We start from the raw sequence: 16,488 nt of genomic DNA, 5'->3' as shown, positions 1-16,488 counted from the left end.
GTCTTAAATGTCTTTTTACATAGCATTATTTAGTTATTCTTGGAAATTCTTTTAGCAGCTTTCCTTAAGATATAGACTACACCCACCTTGGTTTCTCTATCTGCTTGGGAGCATTGGACAAACTGGACAAGCATTTTCCTGTATGTATGTAATAACTGTGTGCTGGTTACAAATCAATTTGTGTGCAAAAATACAATGGTTTATTGGGAATCTCCTTGTGAGAGAACCATCTTACGAACAACCAAGCTGCATTTGCTTTGGGACTGTGAAAGCAGGATCAGAGCTATCAGGTAATTGCCCAGTAAAGTAGGTCTGTTAGCTTTGATGCACTTGGGGGACTTGAGGCTTCCACTTATCAGGGTGCAGAAGCCCAACTGGGAATTGCCCAGAGATTTATAATTGTGACAGAGTGAAGATGGATGCAGGTAGTTTTGCTTGGGATTTGCTGCCTCTGTCAGCTAGCAAATTTTGTTCTGCTTCACCATGGTGGGAATAGGCTCAGCAGAGCTGTCTAGTTTTGGTAGTGTTTATTCTGTAGTTCTGCATACTGAATCAGCCTGTAGGATCTAAGACTTTGTCGATTAGTGTTACCAATGTTTATTTTTCTTATCAGAGTGTTACTAGACAAAGGAATGTGTTAACTGCTACTTAGTCTAAGGTTGCAATTTATTTGCAAAATGTAATTTTTGTGTTCAGTAAGAAATGGTTTTAGAAAATAAATGCCTGACTGTGCTCAGACTGATCAGACTGAATGTAATAGAAGTACCTGCATAGTAGTTAAGAGCTTCTCTTACAGTGCTTCCTACCCTAAGTCCTTTGATAGGTCTGCCAAATCCCATCTGCTTGTGTTTCCTAGAAGAAATTCTCAGCTTACCATTAGGGAAGCCTTTGGAGAAGGTCTTTTTGATATGCATTTTGCACCAGCTCTCCTGGTTCTCTGGTTGGGAAGCTGCTCCATGTCTTGCTTGCACATTTCTGTGATGCTACGTAGTTAGTTATCCACTGCAGATCACAGTCAAGTTCTTTTACTTGGATTCTGTCATGCAGAAGGAACAGCATTGCTTTTGCAGAAGTGAGAATATGCTGAAGGGTGTTAGGCTAACAAAAATGGTTATTGAGGCAGCTGAAACAGGAGGCAGTGCCATGGATGTTGGTGCAGAACCTGATGTAACTGATGATGCTGCATGTGATGAGGGAGAGTGACCCGGGGAGTTGCTAGGTTAGAGGAATGGTTGCATGGTTTTGGTAGTATTTGTGTAAGTATGGAAGAAGGGTGTAAGCATCTATGTAAGCAAGTTGTATTAAAACACAAACTGAAGTTCTGTTTTACAGTAATGCTTAAACTGCATTAATAGATTTCTGGCTGAATTCAGACTAGGCTGGTAACTGTGCTTTAATTGGTGTCCAATATTCCAGTCACTCATTTAAACAAGAGTGTTAAGTCAAACCCTGGCTTGATCTCCTTTGGAGTTGCAAATTTGAGTGTATATGTGTACTTTTAGGCAGAAGGAAATATTATGGTGATCTGTTCTGACCTCTTACATAAACTGGGCCATATGTGTTTGGGTCTTACAGGTGGACTCAATAACTTGTGATGAAATTAAAGAATACCTCTAGAAGACACAAGGTTTCAATCTTCTTTTGAGGTCTTTTATTGGTGCTAAATACATTGCATTCTTCAGTCATGTTTAAGAATGGAAGAACTTTAAAACAAAAATCTCATTTTCAACATGAAGCTACTAGAGCTAGTGGTCACTTGTTATGCCTTTATTTAAACATCTTCTCTCTGTAGATGCCTGTAGATGGTATCCTCTAAAACTGAACAGACTGAGCTCACCAGGGAACAAGGCAGGGAACAAGCTCCAGTTGACTGCTTGGAGAAGGGCTGCTCTCCAGCATCTTATCTGTGCTTTGTGTCAGGAGTTTTTAGGATAATGAAGCAGAAGGTGATACCTTTTACCTTCATCAGCATCAACTTTCTCCTTCACACCTGAGCTGTATTCAGGTTGAACTGTGAGGAAGAAACAGCATAAGAGATGTTTATCTCTTTGTCTTTGGTTAAGACTTGCTGTTGACCCAGTAAACATTCTGAAATATTGTAGCAATTCCCAAGTATACCTGGATCCCCATCACCTTTCTACTCTAGCCAAACAGTGGCTACTTAAGGATCTTTACTATAAAGATGAGAAGACATTTTATTTTTACCATTAAGCAAGTGCTATATTGGCATTAATTCTGATTTTCTTACTGCCTTTTTTCTCTCTTGCTCACCCATATTGCTCTTCTCAGTAGTGACCAGTGATAGGACAAGGGGTAATGGGTGTAAATTGGAGCACAGGAGGTTCAAGTTGAATATTCGAAAAAATTTTTTTACTGTAAGGGTGACAGAGCCCTGGAACAGGCTGCCCAGGGAGGTTGTGGAGTCTCCTTCACTGGAGACATTCAAAACCCGTCTGGACACGTTCCTATGTGATGTACTCTAGGTGGCCCTGCTCTGGCAGGGGGGGTTGGACTAGATGATCTTTCGAGGTCCCTTCCAACCCCTAGGATTCTGTGATTCTGTGTGTGATTGTTGCTCTTCTTTACTAGGTTGAACACTCACTACTTGATTAGTCCTTTTGTATCTTTTGATATCACATACCATCAGAAAACCCATTCATTCTGCTTCATATATATATTAATAAAGTTAATTGGAATTTTTTTTTTATTCCCAGTGAATCCTGTTATATTGCATTGTTGTTCAGTTATATTTTTTCTGGGTAGAGTCTGTTTACATTTGGTGTGGAGGGTAGAAGCGAGACAGATAATGTCAGTTTAAACTGAGCCTAAGTCAAAAAGGAGAGAAAAGCTTTGCTGGAGAGAAGAGGCTGAAATTAGGATCAAGGTGCAGGGGAGTGCAAGTGAACACCTCTAGCATGCAAACCAACCCATGTGTTACTGTCCCTCACAGAGCTCTCCCTCTGTGCAAACTCGTTTGCTGAACATCCCTGCTAGTGGCAGGGATTAGGTATTTAAAATGCAATTCTTACATTGCCTGTGCCTGTTCATAACAATATAATGCACATATACATGTCGTACGTTACCTAAAATTTTCGAGTATCTGCCTTTGGAATGAAAAACCCTGCTGACATTTCCTGCGTGTTATCCCAGTCTTTTCTGTAGCATGTCCCGACTTTGCTAAAATCCTGCACTTGAATTTCTGTACTGTTGTACAGTTGTTTTCTCTGCTTTTTAAAAAAACTGAATGTTGGAGAGCTTTCTTCTTTGAACCTTACTTAATAAAAGTTCCTGGTTTGGGTTTTTTTATTTAATCTATTGGTGTGTGTTACAAAACATCTCTTTGTAAGGAGCTGTAACAAATACTATTTCCCTCAGATGTGCTTTATCGAATGCCTCCTTACACAGCTAGAGGTGTCATGCCTACCAGCACATAGCTGGTTTTATCTTTGGCTGCTTTTTGTCTGGATGGAGAAAAGATAAAGTAAGATGGAACATTCTTTCCAGTAACAAAACACATCACCTAAGCCCAGTTATATGAACGTTAGTAAATATCACTCGACTTGAGTGAAGGAGAAGCAGCTGGTGTCTGTGGGTCACTTTTAATCAGGCATGCTACCTGTTGTTCACTTATAGTTTTGTTGGTACCAGGTTACATAATCCACCTTCACTGATAACATAAATAGGAACAATTTTCAGAATGATATTGAAAGTGGATTTTGACCTTTTCCAGAAGGGAAATCTGCTAGTTACACCTGTCATTGGGTTCAGTTCTTTTGTCTGTGCAGCTTCAACTTTGCCCACAGCTGGGGATGGATGAAAGGCTGAATTAAATACTTTTCCTTTTAGCCCTGGAATGGCTGCATTAGCATCAGTCCTTCTGATAATGCAATAGCTGCTCTTTTCCTTGCTTGGGATCAAATAGACCTTTCAAAATGGAGATTAGTGGGTGACACATGGACAAATCTATTACACAGTGTTAACCATCCCTTTCCTCTCCTGTTTGCCAGAAAATAGAACATGGAAATAGACTGCAGGAAACCGTGGTCTGCAGGTTCTGCCTGAGCTGCCAAGCTGTGGTGCCTCTTTGCATTCACTGACCTGCGCAGCTTCAGCCTGTCTGTCAGGATATGGCTTGAAATATATTTGCTATTAAAAAAGACACCAAAATACACACACACACACACACACACACACACCCCCTCAAAAGAGAGGGCTGAAAAATGGCAGCAGGGCTGTGAGCACATTTTATTTCCCAGGTTTCCCAGGATGGTTAGTGTCAGTGAAAGCAAAGGAAAACAAGTGGAGTTTCAGCTATTAGCATGTACACTTTTCCTTTATTCTGTTTCTTTAGGCTGAGATTTCTAGGACGATATAAAATTTAAACTTCAAGGCAGATAAGTGTGGTACTGGTTCATTTTTAATAAGGCGTTTGAAGTGTATTTTTTTTGCTAGTATAGTGGCAAGATTCTTCATTGCAGCAGTAGAGAAATGTAGGGTTTTTTCTTTCTACAAAGTTCCCAGTTGCTCTAGAATACCAGATTTTTACAAATGAGGTTAAAGTAAATCTCTGATTACTACAAAGTGATTACATTTAGGACAGCTGGTACTCTAGACAGTAGCTCTTTTTAGATTCCCAGCTTAACAGTTACACTTTGATTTTTTGCAAACTGCTTCCACACAGGTTTGTGTGCAAACCTGTTGGGACTCCAGTCCAAGAATTGGGACTCCAGCTCTCAACTGTTAGTTGAGTCCTATCATAACTTCAGGTGTGTTTTTTCCCTTAAAAAAAAAAACTTCCATGATCCATTTAGAGTCAGGAGGAACTTGAAACAGATTATGTGTTTGGAGGAGGATATGTGAGGATATAGTGCTGCTGTACAGACTTAGACAAGCTGCTAGAAATGTACCTAGAGTGCATTTTACAATCTCCAGTTGCTCTGGAGAGTCAAGAAAGTGGGTAGCCATGTTCTGTTGGTAAAATCTGTGATATTTAATTCTTAGGCAAGCGTAAGATTTTCTTTTGGCTATTTATTCCTCATTACAAAGTTGTTTTCACAAGTTTTTTGAATATGCATGTTTGCTTGTAAAGTAATTTTTTAATTAGAAATAGACTGATTTGCTGAATTGGCTTACCAGGTGACAGTTGTTATGTTGCCAAGAAAGATGTTATCAAAGTGTCCTGAAGAAAGAATGGGAACCTTTTTAGCAGGTGCAGACTGAGGGGTTGAAACCATTTGCTGCCAAAAGCAGCAAATCTATGGCATGGTACGAGGAAAATGCCAATGGGCTTACTTCATAGTGGATATAGAATATTTTGAAGTCAGTGTTTCAGAAGAAAGATCTTTGTTTTGGATTTGTGATATTAAATGTAACCCAGATTTTAGTTGTAACTGTTGTTGTTAGTGGTTGTCTGATTTACAGAAAAATCCAGGTACTGTGCTTTCTGAATTTACATAATTAAAGTAAGTTTAAAATGTTGGAATTAGGAGGCAGAAGTACGAATAAAGCAAATAATTGCATTGCAATTCAGTCTCTTAGGAAGCTGATTTCTTGGACACGCTTGTAAGTCTGAGTATTTTATTCTTGCCATCTATCAGTTGGGGTCTGCATATGGTACTCTGAAATCCTTAGATGAAAGATTCTGGAAGTAGAAAAATCTATATTGTAAAGATGGTATAATGCCAAATCCCAGCAGGAGGTATGTTGAAAAGATTTTATACTTTAATATTTTTATGTTAATTTGTGCTTGTTTAAGAATTGAAGGGTTGCATAGGGGAAGCAGCTACAACAAAAATGATGAATAAATTAATGTAAATGTAAAATGAGTGAAACAGGCATGGCCAGTTAAAGCAGCACCTAATTTGAGGTGAAAATGTATTTTCATTATTTGTTCTGTTGTTTGAATTGTTCCTTTTAAATGACACTTTGACATCTTTTGTATAAATTATGCATATTAATGTAATTGTATTTACTTGTAGGTGGCTCTAACCAAGAGAGCTGATCCTGCTGAGTTGAAAACAATATTTTTGAAGGTATGTGTAAAGTAAATATTTTACTCTTTCCGCTTAAATTTTTTTGTATTTTTTGCTCCTTTATTGCAGCATACAAGTCTTGATAGTTTTTCCAACCATTAATCATTCACTGTATTATTACCACGTTAGACTTAAATACCATTATCAGAATTGAACAATGCTCACCAAGAAGTCAGATACATTTCTGAGTGATTATTGTATTGACTCAGAAGAAGTATTACTATCTTAGGAAAAAATGCTTTGTTCGGAGAATGGAGTGGGAGTTTCAATATTGTTCCTGCACATGGCAAAATGTTCATGTAGACACCTTGCTGTTAGACCATTGGTAAACTAACTTCCTTCCTTCCTTCCTTCCTTCCTTCCTTCCTTCCTTCCTTCCTTCCTTCCTTCCTTCCTTCCTTCCTTCCTTCCTTCCTTCCTTCCTTCCTTCCTTCCTTCCTTCCTTCCTTCCTTCCTTCCTTCCTTCCTTCCTTCCTTCCTTCCTTCCTTCCTTCCTTCCTTCCTTCCTTCCTTCCTTCCTTCCTTCCTTCCTTCCTTCCTTCCTTCCTTCCTTCCTTCCTTCCTTCCTCCCTCCCTCCCTCCCTCCCTCCCTCCCTCCCTCCCTCCCTCCCTCCCTCCCTCCCTCCCCTCCCTTTTACTTTCTAGAAGTATTCCTAAGATCACTTTGTGAATTTATCATTTAATGGAAATTCTTTCTTTCTTGGCCTGTTACAGAAATGTTCAAGTAATGAAATGGCTGGCGTAGTTGTTTGTATACTTGAGAGAAGTGTTCTCTAGTGTTTTGCAGGGATGTGGATTTCTTTGATCCATGTTCTGAAGTTAAATAAATATTCCTAACCTTACTAGGACTTAGTAGTAGGATATCTGTATTCATTTGGTAGGGTAATATTAAAAAGAGTACAGAAATTGGTTGGGTCTGGAGAATATATATGAGGTAGGAGCTGCAGTGCTACTAGGAGCTGCTGTATCTGATTCCTATGAAGGAACTGAGTGCCTGAGAGAGCTCATATGGTTCCCAGTTCCTCCCACCTTCCCTCTGTCCAGCATCATGCCCTGCCCTCTGTGCATTTCTTGTCATGTTTTACATTGTCCCTTGTGAGCATTTATAAACACCATATGTAGGTGTCACTATGTATATAGCCAGTATTTATAGTTTTATCATAAACTGTCAGTATTTATAGCTCAGATAACAGATTTTAAGTTGCAAAAGCCAAGATTTAACTTATTCATTCCTGGAACTTGGATCGGTCAGGAGAGAAAAAAAACCTCTTTAAAAAGAACAGGATAATGGGATTTTCAGAGGCAAATGGTTGAAGAGAAGGAGAAAGGCAGCCGAAAGGGTAGATAGGGAGTAAGCTGCTGTCCCAGGAAGATGGTATCCTTGAGAAAGGGGATGAACATGGTAGAGAGAATTGTGTTCCCTTCTGCAAGATGCAGCAGTGCTGTTGTGGTGAGGGGCTTGGTTGGTTTGCTCAGAATTGTGTGGAAGTAGTTTCCTTCCTGCCTGTGGGTCTTAACCTCTCTTGTGTTTCTGAACATTCTTGCTCCCTCAGCTTTCAGTTTTGGTGGATTGCATGGGTGATGGTTGATCACACTGAATACTGCCTCCAGCTTCTTTTTCTTCATCTTTTTCTGCTTCCCCTTCCACTTAAAGAAGGGGTTTCAATAAGTGGAGTAATGAAATATGAGTTCAATGTTTTGTTCAGTGTAATACAGAAGTTGTCACTTTGCTTACCTACTGAGAAGGAAAAAGGATGAGTGAATGTAGTATGTTGTTTTGTGCTCTACAAATAAGCAGAGTGTTAATTAAGCTGCTTCAGGCAATTGTAAGTGATGAGGCTGATACAGTTGCTTCTGCAGATTGTGGCATCTTTGATTTTAAAATACCTTGACATCCATTCTTTCTGCTTCAATTAAGAATTTTAAAATATGATTTCTACCTAGAGAGGGTAGCCACTGTGTAGAAATAAATATGAGGCTATCAGTTTAAGTAGTATTGATTACAGTCAACTTTTAACATTTTTAGTACATCATCACCCCCCCACACCCCAGTAAAATCTTTGCAAATCTTATTTAAAATGGAGTTGAACTGGTTAATACTTTACTATCTAAAATGTATGGAAAGAAGTTACCAAAAAGCCATTAAATACTGTATAATATTGAAATCTCTGTGGATATAATTGCCAAAGTGAGAAAAAATACAGTTCTAGAGACCATTTTTAAAAATACTTCTCCTCCAAACCCAATAGAATCGATGTTTTCCTCTTTTTGTTATGATAATCTCCAAGAGTAACTCTACTTTGTCTAAATCTTCTACCATAACCCCTAAGAGATTAGATTTTAGTCAAAGTGATCAAGCTGACATTTTCCAAGGTCATTTTCTATACGTAGTATGGAGTACGTGAGTGGATTTCAAATACACTTGAGTAAATCACAGTGACAAGAAACAGAGGGACACTGAAACCTTGTGCTGTTTTCTGTTATTGAGTGCCCTAGCGGGGGGTTAGCCAGGAAGAAAAAAAATGAAATACAGAAGCATAGGCTGTCTGACTTATTTGATTTGTTTCTCGATAGCAGCTGTGTTAAAAGTTTTTGAGGCTGGGATGCTAAAAGAATGTCTCCCTGCAAATGATTACATTGAAATCAATTGATCTGCTAGTTCTCATAAAAGTATACAATTGAAAATTCCTTGCAGTGTATCAACCAGAAAGCTTGTGTTATGAGCAGTGCCTATTGAAACATGAATCCTTAAACGCTAACCCATATAGATGCCAAAGCAAGTTATTTGTTGTTTGGGCTGGCTTTTCTGAAGCCCTGTTTCTTGAAGATATCGCTGTACTTCCAGACTGTATTTATATAGCACTAGAGTAAAATAATCTACTTACTGCTAGATTTTGGCATCCCTCTGAGAGTGAGATGCTTACAGCAGGTATAACAGTAGTCTGCAGGCACCAGGGTGGCTCTGCGGAATGAAAACTGGCCATTTCCTTCCCTTTGCAGGGCCATAGCAATGTAAAACAAAACATGTGTCTTTGAAGTGAGCTACAAAATAGCAATAGACATCTAATTTATTTATTACTTTAGCGTGGATGGTGCTCTATGGGGAGCTGCAACAATGGTTTATCTTTCTACCTTACCTTAAAAAAGAATAAGAAATTAAGTTGCTTTTCAGTTCTCAGTGTGTATTTCTTACCCCGAGACAAACCTGTTTCCTTTGGAGCTACCACATCTTCTGCAAATGTTGCTTGGGGTTTCTTTTCCTGTTAATGATTGTCCTAATCCTTTTTCTTTCCTTGGGAAACGTTTTTAGGGTTGATTTCAAGCTTAGCATTTGACAGGAAGGGGAACTTTATACTTTGAGGGATGACTGAGGGATCAGGGTAAAGGTGGTAACAAAGACAATTTTATTTATTTATGTATTGCCTTTGAAATATTTTAAGTTCCTTTTCCTTGACATGTAACATGTTACTAGTAGGAGCAAATATGCTTGGATCTGTTAGGTGATCTTGCTGGAGTTCTAAGCCAGTAACTTCTGTATAGGGGAAGGTAACATACACCAGTGGGGTTTGGTAAGGTCTTGGACCCATTTTCTTGTTTCTGCAGCATGCTGAAGTGTCCAAGTTCTTGCTTTCTCTCTCTCTTTTTTTTTTTTTTTTTTTTTTTTTTCCCTACAAATGCTTATTCTCTGGCCTTCTTTCAGCAGTTTAATGAAGGAAGGATATTTGTATGTCCTGTTTTACTTAAAACTAGAAGTGGCTGAAGGTATTACAGTGGAGTTCCTCCAGAACAGCACCCCCAGGTGGACACTCCCGTGTGATCATCTACTCCAGTAGCACTGTAAAGTCATTTCTCTATCTCAAAGGAGTAATTTCAGATAAATAATGTGTGCTGGAGTATCCTGTTGCTGTTACAGTTTCAGTGGGCTGGAGGTGCCACCTACATGTTTGCACATGTGCTTCTTATTCAGCTCTAAAAAACCCCATTCTGTATTGGAGTATTAACTCTTTATAGACTATCACAGAGAAATTGTTGACATGGTAAACAAATAATTGTATATCTGCCCCTATTCCAGTTGGGGAGTCAGCTTTCAGCTGCTTGAGTAACTCCTCACTTACTCTCTCATGTTTGGGTGTAGGCTGTGGGTTCTTCAGAGCTGAACTGTCTCATCGGATGTAACATAAACCTGGTCCTGACTGGAAACTATGAGGAGTGGTGATAAATACCTGGTAAATGATGTATTTGATCACTAAATGCACTAAATACTGTATTCATTTAACAGTATGCAAGTGTGGAGAAGAATGGCGAATTCTTCATGTCTCCAAATGACTTTGTCACACGGTACCTGAAGATAACTGGAGATGATTTGCCTAATGCAAACACTGTACAACTCCTTGCAGGTGTGGTGGATCAGACAAAAGATGGGTAAGTGTTTTTTGTGGTTTTTTTTTTTTTTTCCCCTTTCTATGTTGTTCATTTAAAAAATACAAAACCATCCTTTCAAAACAAACTGATCCCTGAAATATGGAGTTTAGTGGAGTTTATTTTTGGGTTTTTGCCTTTTTTTTTTTTTCCCTGTAGATACACAAAAGAATGCAGTATCTTCTAAGTGGATACTATAGAAATAATGTTTGGGCTGCACGTACCATTTAGCTTAGCAAACCATTTTCTGTCTGCTATGTATTTTTAATTCACTGAACCTTTCATGTAAGATTGCTGACTCCCTTAACTCCCTCTTTCCTTTCCTTCCACGAGTCTTTCTGTCTCTGTTTACTTTATGTTTTTGTCACAAGCACATTCAAGTAGCTATCCAAAATAACTTCAGATGGTGTAGGAAGAGATTGTAGAAAAAAGTGCTTCTGCTTTGTTTTGCTGTAGCACTGTTAAAAGGTTTTTGCCACTTTTTTCCCTTAAAGAGGGAGGAGTAGCAACTAAGGTATTTAGGGAGCCACTTTGCAATCTTGGAAAGACAGTAGTGAAGTTGGTTGCACATGGTTTACATTTGAAAGGCTGACTTTGCCAATAGGCAAGATTAGCTACCCCTCCATCTTCCTCCCCTTTTCTTAAATGAAATCCTAGCTTTTGCTTTTGGTACTTGCCCAGGCAGGCTGTCTTTTTCACCCATATGAATGCATTTTTTGAACCCTGCCTTTAAAGTATCTTTAGAGGAACTTTAGAATAATTAGCTGTGGACTTAAAGTCTGTAGTTGTGGCATTTTTAGAAACCAGAAAACTTTAGGCATGACTCGTATCAGTGGTTGCAGAGAGTAAAATGTGAAATAAATAAAGCTTGACTAGAGAATGCAGACTTCCTCGGAACAGATGCATGAATAACTGGGAAGTTTTGCAGTAGTTTATGTGCTCTCTTTTCTCCTCAGCCAGCCTCAGTATCTGGCAGCTGGTCACCTTAAACCTTGCAGAGAAATTAATGTGGTGATTGTTACCCCTACTAAAAGAATTCTGTAAAAGGTTATGTTGGTAACATTGGTATGATGGAAGCAAGCAAGCGGTGGCTTCAGATAGTGTTTGACCGAAAGCATTTAACGTTTCTCAGATTTCTTCCCTTAGTTCAATGCCTGCAGAAATGGCGTTCCAAATTGCATGGCTTCAAATCCATTTTGTAATAAGAAGATTGAGAGTATAATCCATACCTTGTGATTTGGATCTCCCTCACAAGCAGAAGCTGGTGTCAGGAAGAATAAAATGTAAGACGTTAGCCTAGGTGAACCTGTTGACAAGTTGGGATCTCATAAGTTGGTGTAATCTTGTAGGATTTTGAGGCTTCTAATTGCCACTTTCTGACGTGGGTAGGGACTGTTCCTGCAGTTCAGACTGTGCAGTTATAGGGGACTGCATGTTTCTAACATGTCTTTGGAGGGTCTTTTCTGGTTTTAAGGCTATCTCCTTGTCTAGCTGCTGTACTAATATGTGAAAGAATGAAAAAAATGGGTAGCATTCATCTCTCTCTCACATCCATTTTAGCATTTTTTTTTCCACGTGGCCAAGTGTTTTTACCTTGTTCTAGTGGTATATAAAATAATTCACAGAGGGATCATCTGAAGCAAAGATCACTTAATTTTTGGTTCCTGGAATGAAATCTGCTTGGGACAGCAATAAAACCTACTGGTCTTTCTCCTATTGAATTCTTTCCAACCCAGCAGTACAGAACTCCTAGTTTTAAAATGAAGTACAAAACTTCTGTTGTTAGTGCTCATTTTTATTAAGCTGGCCAGTGTGTAGACTTGCTCATGTTAAGGTCACGAGAGGCTGCTCAATAATACAGCTTTAGTACAAAAATAGAAAGTAACTTGCAAGAGCAGTGACAAGTTAATTTTGATACAGCGTTAGTGGCTTAAAGTAGTGCTGTTTTGAAAATATTGCTGTTATATTTCTAGAAACATTTATCCACTGTCTTGGTTCCTGGTTTTGATCTGAGGAAGCATTTGCTCTTCATGACTGGTGAGCGTGACTCTTCTGCACCAAAAGGTTCTGAGCTCAGAATCACCAGTCTGCTTTCCAGCACTTCTTCAAATGTTTTTTAACTACTTATGATTTCAGTGAGAAGTTGCTGTAGGTACCAAGTATAATGAAGGAGACATTCTAAAATGGGTAAGTCCTACAGATGAAAGGGAGGCAGCAGACGAATTTCTGACTCACGAGCAAATAGATGGACAAAGAGTTGATTACAGCAGAACTGAAGAAGTCCTGAGTGCGAAGCGTAGAGAAGAGTAACTCTTATGTACCATCTCACTGTGGCTGCTGTGGACAAAATCTCTGATGTAGCTGTAATAAAATTTCTGCTTTGCCAGAGATTAGGGATTTGGGAGTATCTACAGGGTGATACTGGTGGTGCAACGGAGGTACAAGACCTCTTAAGGTAGACTCTGGCGTTCAGTGAATATCTGTTGCCATGGGAACAGGTTTTGCCTCCATCTTAAGTCAGGCCGTAGGGTTATTTGGAGGTAGGCTTTCCTTCTGTTCTCCTGAAGAGGCATCTCAATTAAAGTTTCCTGTAAGAAAAGAAAATGCTTTTCTTACTCATAGCCAGAGAAGCCATTCAAATGGCCATTCAAATCAGCAATAACAGATTTTTTAAAAAGTGTTTTATTGTATTCTGTATGAAATGGAGTAAGAGCCTTGACTTAGCCTTAAGGTTCACGTTCCTAATTTTAGCTGAAAAAAAAATGTTACGTTTGGCTTCAGCTGGATCAGAAACTCCTCCAAAACGCAGTGGATTTCTTAAGGCCTATCAGCAACAGGCCAGGCATTTTCTATCCTGTCTACTGTAATAAATTGTTTTTCATTCTTTTGTTGTGCTTTTAAACATCTGTCTAACAAAATATGTATCTACTGCACATCTGTGTTTGGACTGTAGTAACTAACACTTCACTGAGAAATACTGTATGCTTTTATTTTTAGAAAGGACAAACTATTAAAAAATAACACTTGGAAATGCCATAATTTTCCATCATTATTGGATATAAATTTATCCTCTAATGCACCAATTTACACTATGCTTAGTTTACCTAGGTTGCAGCATAAAATAATAGCTGTAGCTTCAATTTGTGTCCCATTATGGTATCATGTTTAAATTGCTGATACAGTAAAAACATGTGCATTGATTTCTGAAGAAACCTCTTCATCATTGCATTTGTATGTATTATTACAGTGGGTAATGGTTTTGGTTTTTTCTTTGCATGGCTACATGTGGACTTTCTCTAGTGGGAGTGCATCATCTCTGTGCAGTGCCCAGATGTCGTGGGTGTGAGCACCAAAAAAAGCAGCGTGGAAGGAAGGAGAGAGCAGTAAATAATGGTCTTGATGCACTGTCCCCAGTTGTGTTTGGGCTGTAGCTCTTGTGTGTGGATTTTTAAAAAATACCAGGCTTTCAATCTTCCTCAATAAACTGTGCAGTGTTGGCACTGTTAACAAAGATGTGAAGGTGAAGGAAGACGTTGACCAGCTGGGTAGGATATCTTCAAGACCAAAGTAAAAGTCTGTAAATGTTTCAGCTTCCCCTCTTTGCACTGTTAAAATCACTAGGCTTTTCTCTGCTTTTGTAACATAAATGAGCACTTGTTTAGTTAGATGAAATAACTCTTAAGTAGTATATTGAAGTCCATGTTAATATGTGCTGTTTAATGACACCTAATGATATTCAGTGAAGGGTTATGCTAAACCCAAAAGAGTGATGCTAAACCAAAGAGAAAATGTGTTACCCAGGCAACTACCCTTGTGCAGTATAGAGAAGTGAGCATATGGCTATGTAGTACACATTATTTCAGCATCTTTAAGCATTAAGAATCACACGTGTAATTGACTGAAAAATTACTGCTCAGTTACTGTATTGTATGGTCATAATAGAAGTAAATGAATACGTCATTGTTGTTAGAATAGATCTGTTGGGAATCACTAGCAGGCTAGTCTACTTAGGGAGCAAAAATACAATAAGAAGAAAATAGCTGGTTTAATTAACATGTAAAAATTGGGTTAATTTGAATTCAGCTGGCACAGCAGATATTAATGTCTTTTCTTTAATAGTCTGGCTAGAACCACACAATTTGTACACTTTTAGTCTTCCTAGTACTGTGGGTAATTGTTTTTGAAAATGGATATGGGTTATTTTAGGCAACTATCTCTGACTTATTAGGGGGTTTATTATTTGCAAGTGCTGACAAAGAATGCTTCTACTAGTATAAAACCTTCTAACAGTGTTTATATAGAGAGTTTTAATCAAATCTCAGCCTCATAACAGAATATGTTCTTAGCGTACTGCTAGGATTCTGCTGAGATAGGTGCTATATTTATTTTCTGTGTCCTCATCACCATTTGTGTTGGGATCTATTGGTAAGGACATACTCTGGCTGTTGTTCCACACAGAAAGTGGCTTTATCAAAATGATGTCGGCAGATATTTTACATTTTTAAGTCTAAACATGTTCTAGAGTCTTGCTGCCTACTGTCTATTTTTTCTTTCTGTATGTGGGCTTTATAAGCGTTGGGACAGAAGAATTCAGTGCTTTGTATCTGTTTGCCATACTGGAAGTTTTTGGGTATTTAACCAGTAACAGTGGATAATGAGCTCTTATGTGTCACATAGTAATAATAAATATGCATTAATGCAAAACTAAGTAGCTTGTGGTATATTAGTTTAGATTTATTGAAATACTGCATGCATTTTTTTTTTAGTTTTTTTAAAGAAGGAGAGATGGAAGTGTTCTATTTAAAGACAGCATCTGTATTCTCTCTCCAACATTGGGGCATACTGGAAGCTCTGAAGGAGTTTAAATTACTCAATGGCCTGCTCATGTGCTAACGTGTGCATATGTAGCAAGTCATTGGCTTCTTTGCAGTAAAGCTTAAGGCATGCTTATATGTTTACTGCCATCATCAGTTGTGAGTTTAATATTAAGAATACCTGAGGAGTTTTCTTTTTATGTATTTCTCACACTACATAATAACACATCGTGCCAAGTTCCCAGAGCTAATTACTTGTTATACTGTTCTTGACTCTACATATGCTTTCTTTTAATTTTACTTAGTGCATATATATTGAGGAAGGTAAATCAGAACAGTGTTTTGGCCCCCACTTTGTGCTCTGCTTTTTTGTAATCTCCTCTTCTGTTCATCTTCTCATGTTTTCGTGTTCTTCATGGAACTCAGCTTCTGTTACCCTGTGGATGTTTGGCTGCTGATGTGCAGCAAGCAGACTTCTATGTGACTTGAAATTAATTCCTTTAAGACAGAGTGACTGGAAATTTCTGTAAAGTCATGAGACGTCATAACTTGGTGGAATGACTCTCTTTTTCCCTTATTCAAACTCTTTGTTCTTTGCTATTATTGCACAGTGAATGGAAGTTTTCATTGAACCAGCTGCATTGTCATTTTGAGTCAAAGTCCTAAGGATACAGTTAGTTTCTAATAAATAAAATTAAAAAAAATTGTCTTCATGTGTGTTTCTTGAAATTTGTTACACTGAATTCTGTGCTTCCCAGAAGTAAATCTTTCTTCCCCAGCCACTGCCATGTGAACCCATAAAAGGTACATGCTTGCTATGCTGACAGAAAGCAGCCTTGAGAGAGGGCAATCTTAAGCCTCCCAGAGTGCCAGCAGGCCCTGCAGCCACACATTTGAAGATGATTTCAAGCTGTACAACCTAGACATTAAAGAAGTAGCAAAACAAAAGAATGGTTGGCCTTTGCCTCTTTGAGAATAGGAGTTTGATCTCCATTTGAACTCTTGGGTGTGACCCAGAGAAATTGGAACTGCTCAAGGTTTTTTTGCTGTATCAAAGCTACTACTGGAAACAATGCCAAGCTGTCTAATTATGTATTTCTGCTTATTAACTAACTTAAGGAAGAGCACCTCTGCTTTTATCTGGGCTCGGTTACTATTGCTCACGTATTGGGAACTTGGCCATAATAATGAATTTGAATAATCTGCTCTAGGGTTGAGGAAGA

The 16,488-nt window shown here is 38.5% G+C and overlaps 1 protein-coding gene across 2 annotated transcripts in view; it reads left to right on the top strand.

Annotated features, from left to right (window-relative positions):
- The window catches only part of SLC25A13 (solute carrier family 25 member 13), a 98,795-nt gene that overhangs the window by 16,456 nt on the left and 65,851 nt on the right, over window positions 1-16,488 (top strand). For both annotated transcript variants that reach the window (XM_030445562.1, XM_030445561.1), the window contains 2 exons: window positions 5,979-6,032; window positions 10,312-10,454. In XM_030445562.1, coding sequence (XP_030301422.1) covers window positions 5,979-6,032; window positions 10,312-10,454 — 197 coding nt within the window. The remainder of the gene's footprint in view (window positions 1-5,978; window positions 6,033-10,311; window positions 10,455-16,488) is intronic.

Source organism: Calypte anna, chromosome 2, assembly GCF_003957555.1.
Source record: "Calypte anna isolate BGI_N300 chromosome 2, bCalAnn1_v1.p, whole genome shotgun sequence".
In the NCBI taxonomy this organism is placed as follows: Eukaryota; Metazoa; Chordata; class Aves; order Apodiformes; family Trochilidae; genus Calypte; species Calypte anna.
The sequence above is the reverse complement of the archived record's forward strand: the minus strand, read 5'-3'. Positions and strand labels throughout refer to the sequence as shown.